The sequence below is a fragment of the Pleurodeles waltl genome, chromosome 12 (assembly GCF_031143425.1).
Source record: "Pleurodeles waltl isolate 20211129_DDA chromosome 12, aPleWal1.hap1.20221129, whole genome shotgun sequence".
Taxonomy (NCBI): domain Eukaryota; kingdom Metazoa; phylum Chordata; class Amphibia; order Caudata; family Salamandridae; genus Pleurodeles; species Pleurodeles waltl.
Window position 1 is genome coordinate 523,904,506 of NC_090451.1, and position 27,978 is coordinate 523,932,483.

The 27,978-nt window shown below is 46.4% G+C and overlaps 1 protein-coding gene across 1 annotated transcript in view; it reads right to left on the bottom strand.

The window, feature by feature from the left end:
• Positions 1-27,978, bottom strand: part of CNOT1 (CCR4-NOT transcription complex subunit 1) — a 1,177,977-nt gene that overhangs the window by 568,195 nt on the left and 581,804 nt on the right. Inside the window, exons 17-18 of the mRNA XM_069215998.1 lie at positions 19,380-19,530; positions 7,815-8,016 (exon numbers count right to left, since the gene is read on the bottom strand). Coding sequence (XP_069072099.1) covers positions 7,815-8,016; positions 19,380-19,530 — 353 coding nt within the window. The remainder of the gene's footprint in view (positions 1-7,814; positions 8,017-19,379; positions 19,531-27,978) is intronic.

Sequence of the window (27,978 nt, forward strand, 5' to 3'; positions counted from 1 at the left end):
CCAATAAGTTAACTTTAAAACATTTTTATGCCGTCTCTCTAGTTTGTGGGGATTTTCCCCAATAATCACCCAAGCCCAACAAACGGAACCAATGGGACACATGACAGATCCAGGGGAGAGTATTGGCATTTTAATAGGTCAAGTAATGAGGTCTTATATATATCTAGTTCAGGGGTAGTCCATAACCTGATTGTAAGGAAATGCCTACACTGATCCAATACAGGAGGGGTCTTAAAGTAACTAAATCTGATGCTTGACTTAACCCCAGATCCAAGAATATTGGAAGCAGGGGTATATACCTTGTAAAAGTGTTTTTGCCAGAAAAGAAACAGTTCTTTTTATCTTTGATGACTGCCTTTGGGGTTGAGTTTAGTTTCTCCCCTGCACTTGTGTGGCACTGTTGAATAGTTTGTGTGATCCTTCTGTCTATTCTGCCCATAGTTACAGATTTTCCCTTATTGTTGCTGTAGGAAGTTGGCTCTGTATGCACTATTTCAAAGTAAGGAATAGTATGCACAGAGTCCAAAGGTTCCCCTTAGAGGTAAGATAGTGGCAAAGAGATAATACTAATGCTCTACTTTGTGGTAGTGTGGTCGAGCAGTAGGCTTATCAAAGGAGTAGTGTTAAGCATTTGTTGTACATACACAAGCAATAAATGAGGAACACAGACAATTCCAGGCCAATAGGTTTTTGTATAGAAAAATATTTTTTCTTAGTTTATTTTAAGAACCACAGGTTCAAATTTTACATGTAATACTTCAAATGAAAGGTATTGCAGGTAGGTACTTTAGGAACTTTGAATAATCAAAATAGCACACACAGTTTTCATATAAATCACATATAGCTATTTAAAAACTAGACACTTAGTGCAATTTTCACAGCTCCTAGGGGGAGTAAGAGTTTGTTAGTTTTTTCAGGTAAGTAAACCACCTACGGGATTCAAGTTTGGGTCCAAGGTAGCCCACCATTGGGGGTTCAGAGCAACCCCAAAGTTACCACACTAGCAGCTCAGGGCTGGTCAGGTGCAGAGGTCAAAGTGGTGCCCAAAACGCATAGGCTTCAATGGAGGTAAGTACCCACGTCTTCGGAGGCAGACCAGGGGGAGTTTTGTAGGGCACGGGGGGTGACACAAGTCCACACAGAAAGTACACCATCAGCAGCACGGGGGCGGCCGGGTGCAGTGTGCAAACATGCATCGGGTTTTCAATTGAAATCAATGGGAGACCAAGGGGTCTCTTCAGAGATGCAGGCAGGCAAGGGAGGGGCTCCTCGGGGTAGCCACCACCTAGGCAAGGGAGAGGGCCTCCTGGGGGTCACTCCTGCACTGGAGTTCGGATCCTACAGATCCTGGGAGCTGCGGGTGCAGAGTCTTTACCAGGCGTTGGGATCTGAGGAACGGGCAGTCGCGGTCAGGGGGAGCCTCGGAATTCCTTCTGCAGGCGTCGCTGTGGGGGGCTCAGGGGGGGCAACTCTGGCTACTCACGGTCTCGCACTCGCCGGGGAGTCCTCCCTGAAGTGATTGTTCTCCACAAGTCGAGCCGGGGGCGTCGGGTGCAGAGTAGCAAGTCTCACGCTTCCGGCGGGAAACGCAGGTTGTTTTAAAGTTGCTCCTTTGTAACAAAGTTGCAGTCTTGGGTGAACAGAGCCGCCGTCCCTGGGAGTTCTTGGTCCTTCTAGAGCAGGGCAGTCCTCTGAGGATTCAGAGGTCGCTGCTCCCTGGTGAAAGCGTCGCTGAAGCAGTGTCTTTAGAAGTGGGGAGACAGGCCGGTAGAGCTGGGGCCAAAGCAGTTGGTGTCTCAGTTTTCTCTGCAGGGCTTTTCAGCTTAGCAGTCCTCTTCTTCTTAGGTTGCAGGAATCTGAGTTCCTAGGTTCTGGGGAGCCCCTAAATACAGAATTTAGGAGGGTGTTTAGGTCTGGGAGGGCAGTAGCCAATGGCTACTAGCCCTGAGGGTGGTTACACCCTCTTTGTGCCTCCTCCCTGAGGGGAGGGGGTCACATTCCTATCCCTATTGGGGGAATCCTCCATCTGCAAGAGGGAGTATTTCTAAAAGTCAGAGTCACCTCAGCTCAGGTTGCCTTAGGGGCTGTCCTGACTGGCCAGTTACTCCTCCTTGTTTTTCTCATCATCTCCTCCGGCCTTGCCGCCAAAAGTGGGGCCGTGGCGACGGGCAACTCCACTAGCTGGAATGCCCTGGGGTGCTGTAACAAAGGGGGTGAGCCTTTGAGGCTCACCGCCAGGTGTTACAGTTCCTGCAAGGGGGAGGTGATAAGCATCTCCACCCAGTACAGGCTTGGTTACTAGCCACAGAGTGACAAAGTCACTCTCCCCATGTGGCCAGCAACATGTCTCGAGTGTGGCAGGCTGCTAAAACCAGTCAGCCTACACGGGTAGTTGGTTAAGGTTTCAGGGGGCACATCTAAGGTGCCCTCTGGGGTGTATGTTACAATAAAATGTACACTGGCATCAGTGTGCATTTATTGTGCTGAGAAGTTTGATACCAAACTTCCCAGTTTTCAGTGTAGCCATTATGGTGCTGTGGAGTTCGTGCATGACAGACTCCCAGACCATATACTTTTATGGCTACCTTGCACTTACAATGTCTAAGGTTTTGCTTAGACACTGTAGGGGCACAGTGCTCATGCACTGGTGCCCTCACCTATGGTATAGTGCACCCTGCCTTAGGGCTGTAAGGCCTGCTAGAGGGGTGACTTATCTATACTGCATAGGCAGTGTGAGGTTGGCATGGCACCCTGAGGGGAGTGCCATGTCGACTTACTCATTTTGTCCTCACCAGCACACACAAGCTGGCAAGCAGTGTGTCTGTGCTGAGTGAGGGGTCCCCAGGGTGGCATAAGATATGCTACAGCCCTTAGAGACCTTCCCTGGCATCAGGGCCCTTGGTACCAGGGGTACCAGTTACAAGGGACTTACCTGGATGCCAGGGTGTGCCAATGGTGGAAACAAAAGTACAGGTTAGGGAAAGAACACTGGTGCTGGGGCCTGGTTAGCAGGCCTCAGCACACTTTCAAATCAAAACTTAGCATCAGCAAAGGCAAAAAGTCAGGGGGTAACCATGCCAAGGAGGCATTTCCTTACAGTTGTCTGCAAAAATAGACAAATAGTTCCTTTCTCTTCCTGCTAGTCTTTATCCTTTCAATGTAATACATTACAGCACGTCTTAAAGCTGCATGTGTAACTTTCTCCTTGATTTTTGGGGTTTTGGAAACTAAATTGGTATGTGTATCATATAATTTATGTGGAAGTGTGAAACTCTTTTTGCTAATGTAAGGAAATGCCTCGTTGGCATGGTTAGCCCCTAACTCTTTGCCTTTGCTGATGCTATGTTTTGATTGAAAGGGTGCTGAGACCCTGCTAACCAGGCCCCAGCACTAGTGTTCTTTCCCTAAACTGTACCTTTATCTCCACAACTGGCAGAACCCTAGCACTCAGTTGTAACTGGTACCCCTGGTACCAAGGGCCCAGATGCCAGGGAAGGTCTGTAAGGGCTGCAGCATGTCTTATGCCACCCTGGGGGCCCCTCACTCAGCACATGCACACTGCCTCACAGCTTGTGTGCGCTGATGGGTAGCAAGACTAAGTCGACATGGCACTCTCTTCAGAGTGCCTTGCCAACCACACACTGCCTGTGGCATAGGTAAGTCACCCCTCTAGCAGGCCTTACAGCCCTAAGGCAGGGTGCACTATACCACAGGTGAGGGCATAGGTGCATGAGCACTACGCACCTAAGGTGTCTAAGCAAAACCTTAGACATTGTAAGTGCAGGGTAGCCATAAGAGTATATGGTCTGGGAGTCTGTCATGCACGAACTCCAAAGTTCCATAATGGCTACACTGAAAACTGGGAAGTTTGGTATCAAACTTCTCAGCACAATAAATGCACACTGATGCCAGTGTGGGATTTATTGTGAAATACACCCCAGAGGGCATCTTAGAGATGCAACCTGAAACCTTAACCGACTATCCGTGTAGGCTGACTAATTTCAGCAGCCTGCCACACACCAGACATGTTGCTGGCCACATGGGGAGAGTGTCTGTCACACTGTGGCCAGGAACAAAGCCTGTACTGGGTGGAGGTGCTTCTCACCTCCCCCTGCAGGAACTAAGACCTGGCAGTGAGCCTCAAAGGCTAACCCCTTTTGTTACAGCACCCCAGGGCATCCCAGCTAGTGGAGATGCCTGCCCTTCCGGCCACTGCCCCCACGTTTGATGGCAAGGCTGGACGAGATGAGAAAAACAAGGAGGAGTCACCCACCAGTCAGGACAGCCCCTCAGGAGTCCTGAGCTGAGGTGACCCCTGCCTTTAGAAATCCTCCATCTCGAGTTTGGAGGATTCCCCCAATAGGATTAGGGATGTGCCCCTCTCCCCCACAGGGAGGAGGCACAAAGAGGGTGTAGCCACCCTCCAGGACAGTAGCTACTGCCTACTGCCCTCCCAGACCTAAACACACCCCTAAATTCAGTATTTAGGGGCACCCCAGATCCCAAGAAATCAGATTCCTGCAACCTGAAGAAACAAGGACTGATGACCTACAAGCCTGCAGCGAAGGAGGAAGACAACTGCTTTGGCCCCAGCCCTACCGGCCTTTCTCCAGCTTCGAAAACCTGCAACCAGCGACGCATCAGACAGGGACCAGCGACCTCAGAAGTCTCAGAGGACTGCCCTGGACTAAGGGACCAAGAAACTCCTGTGAACAGCGGCCCTGTTCAAAACCAGCTACTTCTTTGCAACAAAGAAGCAACTTTCAAAGACTGCGCGTTTTCCGCCACAAGCATGAGAATTCACACACTGCACCCGACGCCCCCGGCTTGAGATTCAGAGAACCAACACCTCAGGGAGGACTCCCCGACAACTACGAGCCTGTGAGTAACCAGAGACGACCATCCCCGAGTCCCCACAGCGACGCCTGCAGAAAGAATCCAGAGGCTCCCCCTGACCACAACTGCCTGTAACAAGGGACCCGACACCTGGAACCAGCACTGCACCCCCAGCCCCCAGGACCTGAAGGAAACAAACCAGGTACTTACCTGTTGGCAGACTGGAACCGGAGCACCCCTGTTCTCCATAGGCGCCTATGTGTTTTGGGCCCTCCTTTGACCTCTGAACCTTACCGGCCCTGTGTTGCTGGTGCGGTGACTTTGGGATTACCTTGAATTCTCCCAATGGTGGGCTGCCTATACCCCAGGAACTTGAACTTGTAAGTGCCTTACTTAACTGAAAAGCTAACCAATACTTACCTCCCCCAAGAACTGTTGATGTTTGCACTGCGTTCACTTTTAAAATGGCTTATAGCCATTTTAACTAAAACTGTGTATGTTACTGCTCTAATTCAAAGTTCCTTACTTACCCATGTGGAGTACCTTGTATTTTATGTATTTACTTCAAATCTTGAATCTTGTGGTTCTAAAATAAATTAAGAAAATATATCTTTCTATATAAAAACTATTGCACTGGATTAAGTCCTTGAGTGTGTGTTCTTCATTTATTGCCTGTGTGTGTACAACAAATGCTTAACACTACCCTCTGATAAGCCTACTGCTCGACCACACTACCACAAAATAGAGCATTCGAATTATCAAATTTTCCACTATCTTACCTCTAAGGGGAACCCTTGGACTCTGCACACTATCTCTTACTTTGAGATAGTATATACAGAGACAACTTCCTACAGTTGGTCTTTCTGATGAGGCCATTCCAAGCAGTTAGGCGTCCAAGAAACTGGTATGGAATCAAAGCTGCTCCTGAGCACGCCGTCAGAACCCGGTGGTGGAATAAGCAATCTAACAAAGGAGCAGTTGAACATGTGCATTGCCTCAAGGAGGTGGACAGACTACACCTTATCACCAGCTAAGACTTCCTCGAGAGAAAGCATCTTGCAAATTCCAAGCCCAACACTAAACGGCAGGAGTGTGCATAGCATGTGTATATGCAGCCAACACATGCTCCAACTTAGGTGTTCCAGAATCACTATCATGGGCGATACAATTGTTTAGAACAAATGCAGACCCCTACGATGCAAAACTCTTGTTCCATCATTGGTGTTCTGAGATTTTAGTCAGTTGGTAATTGCACTGGAGTTGGTTTTTGCAAAGAATCCAGAAGAACGGAGCTGTTTGCTGAGCTGAGGTCTCTGCTGTTAACTGGCAAGGAATAAATGTTTGCAGCAATATAACTAACAGGAGATTTGGCCACATATTCTTCCTCTTATGAGTCAATATCAGTCAAATCATGCGTCATAGGTAATGGATAACTTAGAAGAATCTCAATATGGCGAACTGGGAAGGAGCCATCTGGAGGCAGTGTGACAACGTCACAAAGGACACCAAATTGGTGGGTCCATCGACACCCACAAACCAATAAAAGTAAAGAGAAGACAGCCTAAAATGTTTTAATGAAATAGTAGAAAATCTGAAGCCAACCACTAGATGGCGGAATAATGTGAAGCATGGGAATCCAGAAAAGATTCACGCTGCAAAACAGGGTGAAATCCTAAAGTAATCTCAGCCTGCCAATGAGAGTTATCACAACGTCTAAAAATTCTTAGACACTGACCAATAGTATTAATGCCTTCTTGATACTGAATGCCTGTGTGTCAGTATATCCATTTTGAAAACCCTCTCAATGCCTACAGAGAATGGGAGTAGCAGACCTTGATATGTTGCCCAACCACATGCCAAAAGGCATCATGGGATGGGCATGAATTGCAGAAGCAGGGTCACAATTTAACAGCATAGATAAGCACTAGAAAAGTGTTTCCTGTTTTCGTGTTTTACTACGAATTGTAATGCAGTGAAGTTTTCAGCCAAATGTTCTTATATTTCCCAATTTAACTATCTCAATTTATTTAATATTGAAAAAAAGAACAGTTTACAAATGATATATACTTTGTAATGATTTTCTGGAAAACAAGTTGAAATATGTTCTGGCTCATGCACACGTGCAGACAAAGGGTACCTTCATGAAAAATTCATAAATATTACTTGCTGTGCTTCCTTGAACTGGGAAACAACTAAAAGTTTGGAATTGTGTACACCTTAGTAGCAGCCCATTAAAAAGAAAAAAGGATGCAGTATTGATTGTGTAGGAGTTTCGATCTCCCTGCAAGGATAATCCATGGAAGCTCGCTCTATATACAAACTCATGCACCACAAGGGAATAACTTATGCAGAGTGCAGTAGTTTTCAAGCACAAGATCGATGGTAAATTATCCAAGGAAACAGCAGGACTCCTGCATTGCTCAAGGAGGATATTCTATAACAAGCATGGACAATGGAAGCTAATTATTTTTGTTGAACGTAAAAAAAATTTTTTTTTTTAAAATCATCAAGAAACAGAACAGCAAACAAAAAACAGCCAAAATACAAGTCCTTTTGATGTCCATCCAACTGACAGAACACAGCATGTACTGCACAGACAGGATGTTATGCAGTAACACCATTTGGAGCAAAGGCACCCAGGAAACGGGGAAGAACAGAATATAAATGACATCATCCTCACCAATGGCAACACAGTTATAAATGTATATTGAGTGAAAGGCTTACAGTAAGTAAAGGGTGGATCTACCTTCTTACAATTAACTATTTGAAACCCAGAACAACCCTTTTCATAGTGTCAACAGCAGAGTTCAGCTCATTACAGAAGAAAAATAAGGCTGTACGTACAAATTCAATAGTATGAATATTAATGTTGCTGGTTGAAATCACCCTTTAAATGAACATTTCTGTGGTCTTTGATGACTAATTTAAAGAGAGGTTTAACAAAATACTACTAGCACTAGGATCCGTTGACAACTTACCTGGAAGTTGTGTGGACAGGTTTCCAATACCACTGAAACCTGTACCCTGACTTTGTGTGGAGAGAGGTGGGAAGGCTTTTGCTGGTGACTGGGGGGTACTAAAAGCAGAGCCCAGATTGGGAGGGAAGGCTGGTAAGCTCTGGGTGTGGGGGGCAGTAGAGCTTCCAATGCTGAGAGATGCCATCGCTGCAAGAGGATCAATCTACAACGAACAAAGAAAAAAACAATTAGTACCTGAACTATGGCATATGAAAATGTTTTAATTTCAAATGAACAAGTAGAGTAAGTTCATACAGCAGACTGTATTTTCGGCACCTACAAACAAGAGTTACTCAGTAGCAACCGTAACGGTTAAACTCAAACCACATGTCCTGGAGCCACAATACAATTGCACCCAGCTGTTGAGCATGTATTTCGTTTTTGAACTTTATAATCTCAAGGTCAAGCAGTCTAAGAGGTGGGTGGGTTTAAAAAGGACAATGGAGCCTTCACAACTACTAAAGAGAATGTCTAAGCGGAAAAGGCCATTTTAGGCAAAAAGGTATAAAAACAAATTAGACAAGACATGGCCATGTTTGTGTGCCAAGGAACCTGCTTAAGTCAGAAGCACTCATTCCTGCCTTCACGGTCAATGGTGAAGAAGTCACACAGATGTGCAACTTCAGAAATTATCCACCTGGCTATATGAAGTCAGATTTACTACCTGCACAAAACCATGAGAATTGTACCATCTTCTCTGCCACAAAAACTCACTTCTCCAACAGAATCCAACTCATGCAAGATGGAGTACAAAGGTACTTACAGACCAACTTTATGATGGCCACTTGGAGGGACTCTAGTTACCAGTGATCCAATCAAGTGGAGTCCAGAAGTGACTGGGGACTACATTTGGGGCAGTTGCTGGCTAGCATGACGAAACACTAGGTGTTCTTCGAAGATTCTTTTAGGAGTACGAGTGCCACTCATGGAAAAAGTTAACGGTACAGATTTTTGTGGGCAGCAATGTGCACAAACGGTCTACTGGCCAGAGCAAGAGGATCTGGAGCACAACTTAAACCAGTGATCTATTCAGTACTGAGCAGTAACATAGCAGAAACCAATAGTACCGGAATTAGGGAGACAACCTTCAGCCAATGAGGATACCCTAGATAATGGATTGAAGTTCAGATCGCAACAGAAATCCGAAGGCAGAAGGTCAGGAGTAGAGCCACTCCTTGAGTACAGGGGCAGTTTGGGATGATGGTGACACCATTCTTGGTTGTAAAGATGATGGGATAGCTTTTTCAGCTTAGACACTAGCCGTTTCATGGAGTTTACTGGGGAGACTTCATGGATCCTGGGCAGTTTGAGCTAAACAGTATTGTCCATTTAGGGGCACCCAGTCAACTTGACAATGGCTTTGTTTTATCCGGTGTAGGAAGTTGGCTCTGTATGTACTATTTCAAAGTAAGAAATAGCATGCAGAGAGTCCAAGGGTTCCCCTTAGAGGTAAGATAGTGGCAAAAAGAGATTATTCTAATGCTCTATTTTATGGTAGTGTGGTCGGGCAATAGGCTTATCAGAGGAGTAGTGTTAAGCATTTGTTGAACATACACATGCAATAAATGAGGAACACACTCGGAGACAATTCCAGGCCAATAGGTTTTTGTGTAGAAAAATATATTTTCTTAGTTTATTTTAAGAACCACAGGTTCAAGATTTACAAGTAAAACTTCAAATGAAAGGTATTTCAGGTAGGAACTTTAGGAACGTTGAATTAGCAAAATAGCATACAGTTTTCACATAAATGACATATAGCTATTTTAAAACTAGACAGTGCAATTTTCAACAGTTCCTGGGGACGTAAGTGTTTTAGTTTTTGCAGATAAGTAAACCACCTACGGGGTTCAAGTTTGGGTCCAAGGTAGCCCACCGTTGGGGGTTCAGAGCCACCCCAAAGTTACCACACACTAGCAGCTCAGGGCCGGTCAGGTACAGAGGTCAAAGTGGTGCCCAAAACACATAGGCTTCAATGGAGAATGGGGGTGCCCCGGTTCCAGTTGTGCAAACAGGTTTCTGGTTCACAATAGAAATCAATGGGGGACCAAGGGGTCTCTTCAGCGATGCAGACAGGCAAGGGGGGGGCTCCTCGGGGTAGCCACCACCTGGGCAAGGGAGAGGGCCACCTGGGGGGACGCTCCTGCACTGGAGGTCGGATCCTTCAGGTCGTGGGGGCTGCGGGTGCAGTGTCTTTACCAGGGAGGAGGCACAAAGGAGGCACAAAGAGTGTAGCCATTCTCAGGGCTAGTAGCCATTGGCTACTAACCCCCCAGACCTAAACACACCCCTAAATTGAGTATTTAGGGGCTCCCAGAACCTAGCAAGATAGATTCCTACAACCTGAAGACGAAGGAGGACTGCTGACCTGAAGCCCTGCAGAGAAGACGGAGATACCAACTGCTTTGGCCCCAGCCCTACCGGCCCGTATCCCCACTTCAAGAAAAACTGCAACAGCGACACGTTCCCCAGGGTCCAGCGACCTCTGAAGCCTCAGAGGACTACCCTGCATCTAAAAGGACCAAGAACTCCTGAGGACAGCGGCTCTGCTCCAAAGAAGAAACAACTTTGCAACAAAGAAACAAACTTTAAAGGACTGCACGTTTCCCGCCGGAAGCGTGAGACTTTCCACTCTGCACCAGACACCCCCGGCTCGACCTGCGGAGAACCAACACTACAGGGAGGACTCCCCGGCGACTGCGACCCTGTGAGTAGCCAGAGTTGACCCCCCTGAGCCCCCCCAGCGACGCCTGCAGAGGGAATCCAGAGGCTCCCCCTGACCGCAACTGCCTGCTTCTAAGAACCCGACGCCTGGTAAAGACACTGCATCCGCAGCCCCCAGGACCTGAAGGATATGACCTCCAGTGCAGGAGCGACCCCCAGGTGGCCCTCTCCCTTGCCCAGGTGCCGGCTACCCCGAGAAGCCCCCCCCCCACCCCCCCGTCTGCCTCACTGAAGAGACCCCCAGGTCTCCCATTGAACTCCATTGCAAACCCAACACCTGTTTGCACTCTGCACCCGGCCGCCCCATGCCGCTGAGGGTGTACTTTTTGTGCTGACTTGTGTCCCCCCGCCAGTGCCCTACAAAACCCCCCTGGTCTGCCCTCCGAAGTCGCGGGTACCTACCTGCTGGCAGACTGGAACGGGGGCACCCCCTTCTCCATTGAAGCCTATGTGTTTTGGGCACCACTTTGACCTCTGCACCTGACCGGCCCTAAGCAGCTGGTGTGGTAACTTTGGGGCTGCCTTGAACCTCCAACGGTGGGCTACCTTGGACCCAACTTTGAACCCTGTAGGTGGTTCACTTACCTCCCCCAAGAACTGTTGAAATTTGCAGTCTCTAGTTTAAAAATAGCTTATTGCCATTTTTGCCAAAACTGTACATGCTATTTTCTTGATTCAAAGTTCCTATGATGCCTAAGTGAAGTACCTTTCATTTGAAGTATTGATTGTAAATCTTGAACCTGTGGTTATTAAAATAAACTAAGAAAATATATTTGTCTATATAAAAACCTATTGGCCTGGAATTGTCTTCGAGTGGGTGTTCCTCATTTATTGCCTGTGTGTACACAACAAATGCTTAACACTACCCTCTGATAAGCCTACTGCTCGACCACACTACCACAAAATAGAGCATTAGAATGATCTATTTTTGCCACTATCTTACCTGTAAGGGGAACCCTTGGACTCTGTGCATGCTATTTCTTACTTTGAAATAGTGCATACAGAGCCAACTTCTTACAAATAGTTAAAGCATGTATTTCACCAACTCTTCGTAATGAAGTGATTGCTACTAGAAATGCTACTTTCCAGGTTAAGAATTGTATCTGACAAGAGTGCACAGGTTCAAATGGTGGACCCATGAGTCGTATAAGTACAATGTTAAGATTCCACAAGGGTACTGGTGGAGTTCTTGGAGGTATGATTCGCTTTAGGCCCTCCATGAAGGCTTTAATGACCGGTATTCTAAATAGGGATTTGGTCTGTTTATTTAGCAAATAAGCAGAAATTGCTGTGAGATGTATTTTGATGGATGAAAAAGCCAGATTTGCTTTTTGTAGGTGGAGTAAATAACCTACAATGTCTTGTATGGAAGCATCCAAAAGGTGTTATGTGCTTTGACAGTAGAAAACAAATCTTTTCCATTTGTTCGCATAACACTGTCTGGTGGTAGCTTTTCTTGCCTGTTTAATGACTTCCATACACTCTGGTCTAAGGTTTAGATAGCCAAACTAAGATTTCAGGAGCCAGATTGCTAGATTAAGCATCGCTAGATTACGGTGTCTGATCTGCTGTTTGTGTTGCATCAGCAGGTCTGGCCTGTTTGGGAGTTTGCCGTGTGGTACTATTGACAGGTCTAGCAGTGTACCATGGTTGGCGTGCCCACTTTGGTGCTATAAGTACGAGTTTGAGTTTGTTTTGACGCAGTTTGTTGACCAAAAATGGAATAAGTGGGAGAGGGGGAAAAGGATAAGTTACTTACCTGTAAATCCTAGTTCTCTTCCAGGGGTATCCTCATCAAAGTCAAACATTGAATATTCCCGCCCTCGTGCGGGGACCCCGGAGCATACACAAAATACACTCCTATAAAGTATGAAATATGCACGAAAAGGAAAATGTCACTTACCCAGTGTACATCTGTTCGTGGCATTAGTCGCTGCAGATTCACATGCTGTGCACATCCCGCCATCTGGTGTTGGGCTCGGAGTGTTACAAGTTGTTTTTCTCCGAAGAAGTCTTTGTTCGAGTCACGAGACCGAGGGACTCCTCCCATTTCAACTCCATTGCGCATGGGCTTCGACTCCATTTTAGATTGTTTTCCCCGCAGAGGGTGAGGTAGGAGTTGTGTATGCTAGTAATAGTGCCCATGCAATGGAGTGAATACGTATGTACATAATGAAGTTTAAAGTAATATATTTACAAATTTACAAATGTTCAAGATCAACTTCTAAACGGCGACAGGCTCCCGGGGAGGCGGGTGGGCGCATGTGAATCTGCAGCGACTAATGCCACGAACAGATGTACACTGGGTAAGTGACATTTTCCGTTCGATGGCATGTGTAGCTGCAGATACACATGCTGTGCATAGACTAGTAAGCAGTTATCTCCCCAAAAGCGGTGGTTCAGCCTGTAGGAGTTGAAGTTGTTTGAAATAATGTTCGTAGTACAGCTTGACCTACTTTAAGATAACAAGTTTGAATGCACTCCCCTCAGGGTGCCATGCCAGCCTCACACTGCCTGTGGCATAGGTAAGTCACCCCTCTTGCAGGCCTTACAGCCCTAAGGCAGGGTGCACTATACCACAGGTGAGGGCATAGGTGCATGAGCACTATGCCCCTACAGTGTCTAAGCAAAACCTTAGACATTGTAAGTGCAGGGTAGCCATAAGATCATATGGTCTGGGAGTCTGTCAAAAACGAACTCCACAGCTCCATAATGGCTACACTGAATACTGGGAAGTTTGGCATCAAACTTCTCAGAATAATAACCCCACACTGATGCCAGTGTTGGATTTATAAAAAAATGCACACAGAGGGCATCTTAGAGATGCCCCCTGTATTTTACCCAATTGTTCAGTGCAGGACTGACTGGTCTCTGCCAGCCTGCTGCTGAGAGACGAGTTTCTGACCCCATGCGGTGAGAGCCTTTGTGCTCTCTGAGGACAGAAACAAAGCCTGCTCTGGGTGGAGGTGCTTCACACCTCCCCCCTGCAGGAACTGTAACACCTAGCAGTGAGCTTCAAAGGCTCAAGCTTCGTGTTACAATGCCCCAGGGCACTCCAGCTAGTGGAGATGTCCGCCACCTGGACCCAGCCCCCACTTTTGGCGGCAAGTCCAGGAGAGATAATGAGAAAAACAAGGAGGAGTCACTGGCCAGTCAGGACAGCCCCTAAGGTGTCCTGAGCTGAGGTGACTGACTTTTAGAAATCCTCCATCTTGTAGAAGGAGGATTCCCCCAATAGGAATAGGGATGTGCCCCCCTCCCCTCAGGGAGGAGGCACAAAGAGGGTGTAACCACCCTCAAGGACAGTAGCCATTGGCTACTGCCCTCCCAGAGCTAAACACACCCCTAAATTCAGTATTTAGGGGCTCCCCAGAACCTAGGAAACCAGATTCCTGCAACTTACAGAAGAGGACTGCTGAGCTGAAAAACCCTGCAGAGAAGAAGACACCATCTGCTTTGGCCCCAGCTCTACCGGCCTGTCTCTTCCCCCCCCCCCCCCCCCCCTTTTTCTGAAGACACTGCTCTAGCGACGCTTTCCCCAGGTACCAGCAACCTCCGTATCCTCAGAGGACTGCCCTGCTCTAGAAGGACCAAGAACTCCTGAGGACAGCGGCTCTGTTCACCCAAGACTGCAACTTTGTTACAAAGGAGCAACTTTAAAACAACTTGCGTTTCCCGCCGGAAGCGTGAGACTTGCTACTCTGTTCTCCACAAGTCGAGCCGGGGGCGTCGGGTGCAATCACTTCAGGGAGGACTCCCTGGCGACTGCGAGACCGTGAGTAGCCAGAGTCCCTCCCCCCCCCCGAACCCCCCCAGCGATGCCTGCAGAGGGAATCCCGAGGCTCCCCCTGACCGCGACTCCCTGCTCCTCAAATCCCGACGCCTGGTAAAGACTCTGCACCCGCAGCCCCCAGGACCTGAAGGATCAGAACTCCAGTGCAGGAGACCCCCCCAGGAGGCCCTCTCCCTTGCCCAGGTGGTGGCTACCCCGAGGAGCCCCCCCCCCCCCCTTTCCTGCCTGCATCGCTGAAGAGACCCCTTGGTCTCCCATTGAAACCTATTGAAAACCCGACGGGGTGTTTGCACACTGCACCCGGCCGCCCCCGTGCTGCTGAGGGTGTACTTTCTGTGCTGACTTGTGTCCCCCCCCCCCCCCCCCCCCCCCCCCCGGTGCCCTACAAAACCCCCCTGGTCTGCCCTCTGAAGACGCGGGTACTTACCTGCTGGCAGACTGGAACCGGGGCAGCCCCTTCTCCATTGACCTCTGCACCTGACCGGCCCTGAGCTGCTGGTGTGGTAACTTTGGGGTTGCTCTGAACCCCCAACTGTGGGCTACTTTGGACCCAAACTTGAACCCCTGAGGTGGTTTACTTACCTGCAAAAACTAACAAACTCTTACTCCCCCCAGGATCTGTTGAAAATTGCACTATCTAGTTTTAAAATAGCTATATGTGATTTATGTGAAAAGTATATATGCTATTTGATTATTCAAAGTTCCTAAATTAACTACCTGCAATATCTTTCATTTAAAGTATTACATGTAAAATTTGAACCTGTGGTTCTTAAAATAAACTAAGAAAATATATTTTTCTATTAAAAAACCTATTGGCCTGGAATTGTCTGAGTGTGTGTTCCTCATTTATTGCTTGTGTATGTACAACAAATGCTTAACACTACTCCTTTGATAAGCCTACTGCTCGACCACACTACCACAAAATAGAGCATTAGAATTATCTCTTTTTGCCACTATCTTACCTCTAAGGGGAACCCTTGGACTCTGTGCATACTATTCCTTACTTTGAAATAGTGCATACAGAGCCAGCTTCCTACACAAACTAATTAGACAATCTAACCACTTATTTGTAAATTATGGTCATTTGAGAACAGGCGAGGCAGCCTCAAAACGAACCATATCTAGATGGATAGTTTCATGTATTGTTACTGCATATCAATTGGCTAATGAACAACTACTCGCTAGGCCTAAGGCGCATTCGACAAGAGGGAAGGCGGCTACGGCTGCCCTCTTTAATAATGTTCTAATCTCTGAAATATGTAAGGCTGCTACATGGAAGTCTGTACATAAACAAATCTTTTCCACTTATTTGCATAGCAATGTCTAGTGGTTGGTTTCCTAGCTTGTTTTATGACCTCCATACATTCATGTGTAAGGTCTAAGTGTCCGAATTCTAAGATTTCAGGAGCCAAATTGCTAGATTCAGCGATGCTGGATTTGGGTATCTGATCTGTTTGTGTTGAGTTAACAGATATGGTTTGTTTGGTAGTTTGACATGAGGCACTACTGAGAGGTCTAGTAGTGTTGTGAACCAAGGTTGTCTTGCCCAAGTTGGTGCTATTAGTATGAGTTTGAGTTTGTTTTGACTCAATTTGTTTACTAGATATGGAAGGAGTGGGAGAGGGGGAAAAGCGTATGCAAATATCCCTGACCAACTCATCCATAACGCATTGCCCTGAGACCGATCTTGTGGGTATCTGGATGCGTATTTTTGGCATTTTGCGTTTTCTTTTGTTGCAAATAGGTCTATTTGTCGTGTTCCCCATCTTTGGAAGTAAGTGTTTAGTATTTGGGGGTGAATCTCCCATTCGTGGATCTGTTGATGATCCAGAGAAAGACTGTCTGCTAACTGATTCTGAATCCCTGGAATAAACTGTGCTATTAGGCGAATGTGGTTGTGAATCGCCCAATACCATATTTTTTGTGCTAGGAGACACAACTGTGTTGAGTGTGTTCCTCCCTGTTTGTTCAGATAATACATCGTTGTCATGTTGTCTGTTTTGACAAGGATGTTTTTTTGGCTTATTATGGGTTGAAATGCTTTTAGCGCTAGAAATATTGCCAGTAGTTCTAAGTGATTTATGTGAAATTGACTTTGAGGAGTGTCCCATTGTCCTTGGATGCTGTGTTGATTGAGATGAGCTCCCCATCCTATCATGGAGGCATCCGTAGTTATTACGTATTGAGGCACTGGGTCTTGGAAAGGCCGCCCTTGGTTTAAATTTATAGTGTTCCACCATAGAAACGAGGTGTATGTTTGGCGGTCTATCAACACTAGATCTAGAAGTTGACCCTGTGACTGTGACCATTGTGATGCTAGGCACTGTTGTAAGGGCCGCATGTACAATCTGGTGTTTGGGACAATAGCTATGCATGAGGACATCATGCCTAGTAGTTTCATTACCATCTTGACCTGTATTCTTTGTTCTGGATACATGGCTTGTATTACCTTGTGAAAAGCTTGTACCCTTTGTGGACGTGGAGTGGCAACCCCTTTTGTTGCGTCGATTGTCGCCTCTAAGTACTGCTGTGTTTGGCACGGCTGAATGTGCGACTTTGTGTAGTTGATTGAGAAACCTAGTTTGTGGAGTGTCTCAATAACATACTTTGTGTGCTGTGAACACAGTTTTCGTGTGTTGGTTTTGATTAGCCAATCGTCTAGGTATGGGAACACGTGTATCTGCTGTCTTCTGATATGCGCAGCTACTACTGCCAGGCATTTTGTAAAAACTCTTGGCGCAGTTGTTATCCCAAATGGCAACACCTTGAATTGGTAATGTACCCCTTGGAATACAAACCTTAGGTACTTTCTGTGTGAAGGATGTATCGGTATATGGAAGTATGCATCCTTTAGGTCTAGTGTCATATAGTCTTGCAGTTTGAGCAATGGGATTACGTCCTGTAATGTCACCATGTGAAAGTGATCTGATTTGATGTAGGTATTTAAAGTTCTGAGATCTAATATAGGTCTTACAGTTTTGTCTTTTTTGGGTATGAGAAAGTACAGAGAGTAAACTCCTGTTACTTTCTGATGAATCGGTACTAATTCTATTGCTTGTTTTTGTAACAACGCTTGGACCTCTACTTGTAGAAGATCTATGTGTTGCTTTGACATATTGTGTGTTTTCGGTGGGACGTTTAGAGGGAAATTGAGAAATTCTATGCAATAACCATGTTGGATAATTGCTAAGACCCAAGTATCTGCTGTTCTCTTTCCATTGTTTGTAGAACTTGGTTAGGGACTCCTCCTTGTTTTTCTCATTATCTCCTCCGGCCTTGCTGCCAAAAGTGGGGCCGTGGCCGGAGGGGGTGGGCAACTCCACTAGCTGGAGTGCTCTGTGGTGCTGTAACAAATGGGGTGAGCCTTTGAAGCTCACCGCCAGGTGTTACAGTTCCTGCAGGGGGAGGTGTGAAGCATCTCCACCCAGTACAGGCTTTGTTACTAGCCACAGAGTGACAAAGGCACTCTCCCCATGAGGCCAGCAACATGTCTGGTGAGTGGCAGGCTGCTAAAACTAGTCAGCCTACACGGGTAGTCGGTTAAGCTTTCAGGGGGCACCTCTAAGGTGCCCTCTGGGGTGTATGTTACAATAAAATGTACACTGACATCAGTGTGCATTTATTGTGCTGAGAAGTACGATACCAAACGTCACAGTTTTCAGTGTAGCCATTATGGTGCTGTGGAGTTCGTGCATGACAGACTCCCAGACCATATACTCTTATGGCTATCCTGCACTTACAAAGTCTAAGGTTTTGCTTAGACACTGTAGAGGCATAGTGCACCTATACCCTCACCTATGGTATAGTGCACCCTGCCTTAGGGCTGTAAGGCCTGCTAGAGGGGTGACTGATCTATACCTGTAGGCAGGGAGGTTGGCATGGCACCCTGAGGAGAGTGCCATGTCGACTTTATATCCCCACTAGCACACACAAGCTGGCAAGCAGTGTGTGTGTGCTGAGTGAGGGGTCCCCGGGGTGGCATAAGACATGCTGCAGCCCTTAGAGACCTTCCCTGGCATCAGGGCCCTTGGTACCGGGGTACCAGTTACAAGGGACTTACCTGGATGCCAGGGTGTGCCAATTGTGGAAACAAAAGTACAAGCTAGGGAAATAACACTGGTGCTGGGGCCTGGTTAGCAGGCCTCAGCACACTTTCAAATCATAACTTGGCATCAGCAAAGGCAAAAAGTAAGGGGGGTAACCATGCCAAGGAGGCATTTCCTTACACCCAGGTTCAGAGTTACCATTATGTAGCTGGCCATAGGTAGTGACCTATGTCTAGTAAACGGGTAAAATAGCTTCCCTACACTCACAGAAGTCCTGGACAATGGAGCTAGAATACATGGGGGCACCTCTGCTCATGCAGGGGTGTCCTCAAACACAGGTACCAGCACCCTGCCCTCTTGTAGTGGCCTGGTGCAGTGACCTGAAGTGAAAGGGTCCATGCATCTTTTCCCGCAGGCCTGCAGACATTTTAGATGGGCTCCCATGGGTGGCATAATACATGCTGCATCCCATGGGGAACCCCTGGTGCCCCAATGCCCTGGGTACCATATACTAGGGACTTATATGGGGACACCAGTATACCAAATGTGGAGTGTGTAAAGTCCCAGCAACCAAATAGAGGGAGAGAGCACAGTCACTGGGTCCTGGTTAGCAGGATCCCAGTGAACAGAGTCAAAAACATACTGACATCAGGCACAAAAGTGGGGGTAACCATGCCAAAAAGAGGGCACTTTAATACATATTGCTTTTATAGCAACTTAGTTACAGAAAACGGAGTCAAACTGAGCTCTTCAAAGCCTTCACATAATTTGAGGGAAAATAGATTAACAGATTTCTCACAAAATGACATTATCAAGATCTCAATTAGCCGAAGATGCAAACCGTGCAGAGGAACATCTATTACATTTCAGAAGACCAAATTCACTTTGCAAGCCCCCTTTCAATCTTCAAGAGGAAAACTTATTTCATGATTATGCAAGTGTTGAGGCATTAAAGTCTGAAATTACCTGTACAGGAGAAATGGCATCCAAGCTACTCGTACTGGGTGGACGGCCTTTGGGCATGACTCCAGGAGGTGGCTGCCTGGCTTTGTTCATCACGTTACTGCAATTCGCAACCATAGTGAGGATGGTCTCTGACAACTCCTGTGAAACGCTCCTGCATGACAAACAAACACTGAATACCAACAGTACCGGGCACTAAAATGAAATGCTTCCTCACCATCCCTTTATGCCTCACCGGGGTGGATTTGGAAAATAAAAGCATACTCCAACATCTTTTCCTTAATGCATTCTAACATTCATGTATATTGCATGTATAGGTTTAGTGCAAACAATTAAAAATGCATTTAATACATAAGGTTATTGCTAAACTTTCTGAAAAAAGTGAACATGTTACAAAGTTACTGTTAACGGGCAGCACAAGAAATTTAACCCATTCCCGCTCCACCAACAATTAAAAGACAGCACAGGTCTAGTGCGACCAAATAATCCACAGATAGCTTTGTTTTTTTACGTTAAAAAAAAAAGAAATTTAACTCCTATAAATCATCTCCGGTTCCTCTGATCGGTCGTTTTTTGTCTGCTTGTTCAGTAAAATTTTAGTATTTTATTACATTGGAAGCAGAATTTTATTGTGTTGCGTCTGGCTTAGCTGTTTTGGTAGTGATAAATGTGTCACACTTGTTTGCTTTGGGTTAGGCCTTAATGCTCTGTGCCACAGCTAACCACAACAGAGTTAAGGTTTAAATTAGAGGATCTTTTATGGATTTGCATGCTGTACAATCTTTTTGTAGACGTTTTCTTGACTGTGGTAGTTAGGTTAAATATGAGATAGAACTTGTAAACAAGTTTTAAAAACTTTGTCCCACCTGTGCTTCTCTATTTATCGGTACATCAATGCATGCGGCCACCATAAAAATATTGTTCAATGGTGTGTTTGCTATAAAGGAGATTGTTCCTCCCGTCTTCCTTGGGGAGTCTGGCTTTCCTTCTAGCTGGATGCCAGCTTTCTTTTGACAAATCGATAGTCTATTATCCATCTTGCAATGGTACCCTATGTAACTGGCTCTCTTGTACTGTTGTTGCCAAAGTAAACAAAAAGTTGTTTCCCGTTTCTAATATTCTTAGTTTTTTTCTATTAAATAAATTATTCCTCTGCGTGCATCCATAGTGAGCAGAGCCCTCTATGATTGAGCTTTTGGAATAAACTATGTACCTGGATAGTCTGGCTTATGAGAAAATGTGAGAGGGCCTTAGACAGGAATTGTGGACTAGTTCTTAAGACTATACTGTCCTTATGTCTTTGAAAAGAAGGTTCCTGTATTATGAGTGCTGCAGATCACTTACTCTGCATAGCTATGCTTTTGCAGTTACAAAGGCAGTTTTAAAAGTTATGAATTTTAAACCTGCTTTGTGTGTTGGTTCGAATGGTTCCTTCATTAGTTGTGAGAATATCACTGAGATTTCATGTAGGTGTTTGTGCACTCCCGGGTGATGCTATCTTTTTTTTGCCCCCTCCAAGAATCTTTCGATCACTGGGGCTGGGAATAAACTTCTTCCTATGTAGCCTCTTGTGTAAGCTGCTATTGCAGCTAGGCATAAGTTAGTCCCTCTTCCAGCAAATATTCAAGTATTGTAGTTTCTTCTCTTTTGAAGCAAGTTGTATTTGTTGCACCAATATCTGAATCTTTTCCATTTGCCTGTGTAGCATGTCCTCATTGTTGCTTTCCTTGCTTCTCAGAGAATAGCCTTGTACTTATCTGGAAGCCCTAGGTGACCAAATTCTATGTCATTGGGCTCAATGGTGTTTAATATGAGTCATTTTTAATTGCTTGCACTGGTTTATCGCTTGAGATAAGTGGTATGGGAGGAAAAAGTAAGCAAATTTCTCTGACAAGCCTAACAGTGAATTATCTATGGATTGAGGGTATTGATGTCTGGACGCAAAGTACTGCCATTTTCTGTTTTGTGGAGATGCAAATGAGTTTTTCTTGTTCCAACTTTGGAACACTTTCTCCAAAACTATGTTTCAGCTCCCATTCGTGTGAAATGGACGCTTGTTTGCTCAGCTTGTCTGCTAACATGTTGCCCACTCCTGGCAGATGTATTAGTTACGGTTATCCGTCTTGGAATGGCCTTTTTTTCCATATCTGTTGCGTCATCCTTGAAAGGGGAAACTAATTTGTTCCCCCTTGTTTATTTAGATAGAACAATGTTGTTTTAGTGTGTCTGTATTTGCACTGAGTTGTTCCACAACTGTTGTAGAAAGGCTTTTAAGGTCAGGAACGCTAATTTAACTCCAGCAGGTTTATATGTTGAACTGATTCTTTGGGATTCCACATTTCTCTCAAATTGAGCTTTCCCATGTGTGCTACCCATCAGATATGCGAGGCATCTCCAGTAATGGTCACTATTGGAACTGTGTTCATAAATGGTCTTGTTGCTGTTGTATGTGTTTGGTTCCACCAGCTCAAACTCTCTTGGATCCTCTTGGCTCCCTGTTGCTTGTGACCACTGACTTTGTAACCATTCTTGAAAGGGTCTCATGTGGAGCCTCACATATGGTATTAGTGACATGCATGGTGCCATCATTCCCAATTGTTTCCTCACAGTCATACAAACACTTCTGGTAACGGAGAGCATCTTGTGTTAACACGTGTACCCAAGGGAAAGCCTTCCCCTGAATGGTATAGTTTCTTACCTGTAACTCCAGTTCTCTCGTAGGGGTATTTCCATGATAGTCATAAGCGTAGAATAATTCCCACCTGCCTGCAGGGACCCCGGAGCACTTTTTCCAATATCACTTCTTAAGTGTCTCTGTTCGCCTTACTTCAGAAAGGCCTGCCAAGACAATTAAGAATGTTCCCATGCAGCCTCTAGGAAGGGCTACAGTGTTCAAGCTTCTTCATTCAGATTGACTTGAAGTAAAAACATTAAAATGCTTGGCAAATAAAAGCCAATTTTCAGACTAACTACTTCCAAAAACTTATTTTATTTCACAAAAACCTCTAAGGAGTGCAGAACAGTGTAGCCCACAGGCGGCCACTAGTAATGAAGAAAAAGGATACTGTGCCTTTAAGAACAGCCAGCCCTCCAGTACCCCATCATGCCTAGAGAGGGCATTACCTCAGTTCTTTTTGCAGGTAGTTACTGGCTGACAATAGGAATAAACGTAATCAAGACATCTAACTGCTCCACCGGGGAGGAGGGAGGGTTGCTTATGACTATCATGGAAATACCCCTACGAGAGAACTGGAGTTACAGGTAAGAAACTATACCTTCTCTCGTAGAGGATTTCCATGTATAGTCATAAGCATAGAATAGAGTACCAAGCTCAACCCAAAACCAGCGGAGGAGCAGTTAGAGTAATCCGTGAATATGTCCTCAAGCAAAAAGGTTTCTAAGATAAGCCTGGCCTACAGGAGCATCTGCTCTAGCATCCGAATCTAGACAATGTTTAGTAAAGGTGTGAACTGATCTCCTAGTCGCAGCTTTACAAATTTCTGCTAATGGAACATTCCGCAACAGAGCAGTGGTAGCTGCTTTTCCTCTGGTGGAATGGGCTTTAGGCTTTCCCTGTAAGGTTTTCTTAGCTAGTTGATAACAATAAAATACAAGGGACTATCCATCTCGCTATGGATTGCTTGGGAGGTGGCTAAGCCAGTACGTACAGATCCTTAATTAACAAACAGTTATGTAGTTCTCCGTAAAGGATTGGTCTTATCTAGATAAAATTTCAATACTCTCTTAACATCTAGAGAATGGAGAGCCCTCTCAGCTGGGGTGGAAGGGTTTGGAAAGAACGTGGGCAAGGAAATCAACTGGTTAATGTGGAAGTCGGATAGGACCTTAGGTAGAAATTTTGGATGTGTTCGTAAGACTACTTTGGAAGAATGAAATATTGTGTAAGGCTCGTGTGCTCAGAGGGCCTGGATTTCGCTGACCCTACGTGTTGAGGTGATCGCTACTAGAAAGGCTGTCTTCCAAGTGAGATGTTTGAGGGATGCCTTGTGTATCGGTTCAAATGGGTGCTGCATTAAACTTGAAAGGACCACATTAAGTTCCCATGGTGGTGAAGGGCGTCTAATTGGAGGAAAGACCTTCATCCCCTCTAGAAAATCTTATCACTGGAATTCTGAAGAAAGAGGTCTGTGAAGGAGTCTTCCTATAAGCAGTTAAAGCTGCCAAATGTACATTTATGGAAGAAAGCTGCAGGCCCGATCATGCCAGATGCAACAAGTAAGGGAGAATTAGGTCTTCTTCGCAAGATGTAGGATCTATCCCTTTAGAGGAACACCAGATGCAGAATCTTTTCCATTTGAAAGAGTACGCCGAACGAGTAGACGGCCTCTTCGCCTCCTTTAAAATGTCCATACAATCCTGTGGCAGGTTTAGGTGACCTTACTGGACTAGCTCAGGAGCCATGCCGCCAAATTCAGTGATGAGAGATTGGGATGACTCATTTGTCCACCGAACTTCATCAGGAGGACCGGTCTGCAGGGTAGCCTGAGATGGGGCTTGAGTGATCTCTGAAGCAGATCCGGGAACCACCACTGTCTCTGCCACTCTGGTGCAATGAGGATCCTTGTGGCTGATGTCATCAACAGTTTGAGGACTGCTGGGATCAGCGGAATCGGTGGAAAGGCGTACAGAAATTTGTTGGACCAGTCTATCCACAGAGCATTGCCCAGCGATTCTGGGTGGTAAAACCTGGCGGCAAAGTCACAGCATTTCCTGTTTTCCTCTGTGGCGAATAGGTCGATAAAAGGTGTGCCCCACAAACGGAAAATGTCTTGAGTGACGTCTTTGTTGAACACCCACTTGTGGTTCTCTTCTAGAACTCTGCTGAGGGCATCCGCTTGCATGTTCTGAACCCCTGGAAGGTGGGTAGCCACTATGTTCAATTCCCTGGCTAGGAGCCCGTACCATATTGTCTGGGATTCCTGAGACAGGATTCTGGATCTGGTACTTCCCTGTTTGTTCGGATAGAACATAGCGGTGGTATTGTCTGTCTGCACCAGCAAGTTGTCTGCTGTGATTGATGGTAGGAACGCCTTGAGAGCTAGGTGTACCGCTCGTAGTTCTAGGAGATTGATGTGGTATAAAGATTCTTTCTGTGTCCATCGGCCTTGTATTTGCAGGTGATCCATATGCGCTGTCCATCTGAGGAGAGAGGCATCTGTCACAATAGTCTGTGTTGGAGGCTGAGCCCGGAATGGAAACCCCTTTAGGAGATTGGTTGGAGAGCACCACCAAGTTAGAAATCTGATTGCATGAGTGGATAGGCGAATTCGATCTTCCCAGCTCCCCGACAACTGATTCCACTGGTCCTCCAGGCATTCCTGAAGCGGACGCATGTGGAGGCGAGCATTGGGTGTCAGATAAATGCAGGATGCCATGGATCTGAGGAGTGAGGAGACTGTCCGCACTGTTGGGTAACGTCTTGATCGGAGATCCTGACACTTCCGGAGACTAGATAAGCTTTGTTCCTCCGAAGGACAGACTTTTGCCTGCAGTGTGTCTATGGTAGCTCCTAAGTAATGTAACCTCTGGACAGGTACTGTCGTTGACTTTTGAAAGTTGATACGAAGACCTAATCGGTACAGGAGGTTGCAGGTCATTTGGAAATGCCGTTTGGCTTCTACATAATTGGACGCTTTGATTAACCAGTCGCCGAGATACAGGTATTTGAAGATTTGTGTTCTCCGGAGGTGAGCTGCCACCACCGCCATTGCACTTGGAAAAGGTCCTGGGTGCAGACTTGAGACCGAATGATAGGACCGTGTATTGGAATTCGTTTTTGTCCTTTTTTGGGATAAGAAAGTATTTTGAGTAAATACCCTTACCCTTTTGGCTGAGAGGAACAGATGCCACTGCTCTCTTTTTGAGGAGGATGGAAACTTCCGCCTTTAGGAGATCAAGGTGTGCAGTCGTTTGTTTTGGAGGGATAGCCGGAGGTGGTGGTGAAAATCTGAGACAATATCCATTCTGTACAATGTCTAAGACCCAAGCGTCTGTTGTAATTTTTTGCCACTACCAGGCAATTGCAGACGCTTCCCCCCCACCGGAGTGGTTAACGAAGTTGGGGGGAGGAAATTCTCAGGGCTTTGAGGTGGTAGGCTGTCGGGTGCTCTGAGTGGACTGATGGACAGATTGTCCCCTCTGCGCCTTACGCTGGTAGGGCCTCTGGTACTGCTGGTGAGGCCTTGTAGGGGCCCATTGAGGGGCTTGAACCCTCTGCGTGGTGTAGCGGCAATGGAAAGGACAAAAGGACCTATTTTGCTCTTTAGGTTTGTCCAATCCTACGGCCTTTAATGTGTCAACCTCCGCTTTCATCCTTGTCATCTACGTGTGGGCTGAATAACGTGGATCCTGAAAATGGCATATTCAAAATTCTTTGCTGCGCATCCGGTTTTAATGACGTGAGCCGCAGCCAGGAATGTCTTCTCAGCATAACACCATGGCAGTAAGGATGTGCTGAAAGCAGCAACACATCCGCTGCCGCGCTTATGATTTGGTTGGAGACCATAGCGCCTTCTTTAGCTATTTCCATAAAGTCCTCTGATCTCTTGGGAGATGTTCTGCGAACTGCAAGATGGAGTCCCACAAAGATCTATCATACCTGCCCGAAAGGGCTGTGGCGCTCGCCGTTTTCATAATGGACACCGACGAACCACAGACTTTATGGCCTGTAGAGTCCAATCGCTTACTCTCCTTATCTAGAACAGAGGTGGAAGATGGAGAAGTTGTGTGAGCCTTGCGCGCCACCAAAATAACTACTGAGTCCGGTGGCGGATCAGAGCGCAAAAAGACCGGATCTTGCTCCGGAGGGTGATACTTCTTCTGCAGCCTGGACGGTGCAGGCCTTGTCGATGCCAGTGTAAGGAAAGCCTCCATAGCAGGCTCTAAGAGGCCAGGCACTAGGGGTAGTAGTAGTCTGGCAGCTGAACGCTGTTGTAGTGTTTCTAAGATGACAGATGCCGATGGCGTAGGGGCGACCATCAGCATAGTTGGCTTCAACGCACCTCGGACTAGGACCTCATGGAAGGTGTTAATGTCATCCACCGGCGAGGACCGAGGAGGAGGAGAGTCCGAAAAAGTAGATGAATAGTCTCTGGTGGAAGACCAAGACTCCCTCATGTTCCTGTGAACTTGATCTGCGTCTCAATCTGCAGTGCGATCTTGATCTGGAAGAGTCATGGCGTGAACGGTGGCGCGATGTAGAGCGCAGCCTAGGCGGTATACTAACCGGTACTTGAGGTGCCAGAAGTGGCGCTGGTTGTGGCAACTCTTGGCCCGTTGGCTGAGGCGGCGTTGCGGGAAGCTCTGGAGGAGGAGACCTAGGCGGCGAAGGATGAGAAGAAGGTGACGAAGGAAGCAGCACTACTGAGGAAGAGCGCTCCGATGAGGAATAAATTCTCCGCCTTTTGCGGCTCCTCAGCGGAGTCCGACGTCTATCTCTCTGTCTCGATGTCAATGCTGTGCAGGGTGTTGACCCATGACGACTACATCGACCCCTCGACGTCGACTCAGACGACACCGATCTGCTCCTCGACGTCGTGAGTCTTGGGATCTTCGACGACGTGCGGTACCTGGACGTCGACTGGTGAATTCTGTACGATGTCGAACCGGACTTCGACGGCTAACATGTCTGCGCCGTACCTCCTCTCTACGTCGACCTTATTGACGTCTATCGGGACCGATGTTGTTTTCGCCCTGAAGAGCATCTCTCAGACCTCCCACGACCACTGGAGGCTAAGGTATGAGCCCTGGTGGAAGACTGATGTTCCTCCTCGCTACCCCCACTGCTTCCTGGGCGTCTTCTCTCTGCTCTCCCTTGAAGGCGAATTTTCTGTCGCGTAAAGTGCGCCTGAAGAACATCTTGCAGATGTTGCAGGAGGCAGGAATGAGTGATGAGGGAAGACCAATAATACAGACCTCATGGGGGTCTGTTTTAGCCTTCTTTCTGCCACATTTAGGGTACTTGTCAAACAAGGAAGGCATTTTGAGGAAAAAAAGCCTTAAACTTCTTTCAGAAAACTGCAAAATGTAGTAGAGAAAGACAAATGACGTCAAATGATGCATTTTTTCTGAAAGTTTCTCTATATTTTTGAAGGAAAAAACCTAAAAAGGTCGAGTCCAAAGCTCCAGGGTCCTGTCAGCAGGTGCCGGAAAAAAGAACTGAGGTAACACCCTCTCTCTAGGCATGATGGAATACTGGAGGGCTGGCTGTTCTTAAAGGCACAGTATCCTTTTTCTTCATTACTAATGGCGGCCTATGGGCTACTCTGTTCTGCACACCTTCTTAGAGGTTTTTGTGAAATAAAAGAAGTTTTTGAAAGTAGTTTGTCTGAAAATTGGCTTTTATTTGTCAACCATTTTAATGTTTTTACTTCAAGGACAATCTAAATGAAGCAGCTTGAGCACTGTAGCCCTTCCTAGAGGTTGAATGGGAACATTCTTAAGTGTCTTGGCAGGCCTTTCTGAAGTAAGGCGAACAGGGACTCTTAAGAAGTGATATTGGAAAAAGTGCTTCGGGGTCCCCGCAAGCAAGCGGGGAATTATTCTACGCTTATGACTATACATGGAAATCCCCTACAAGAGA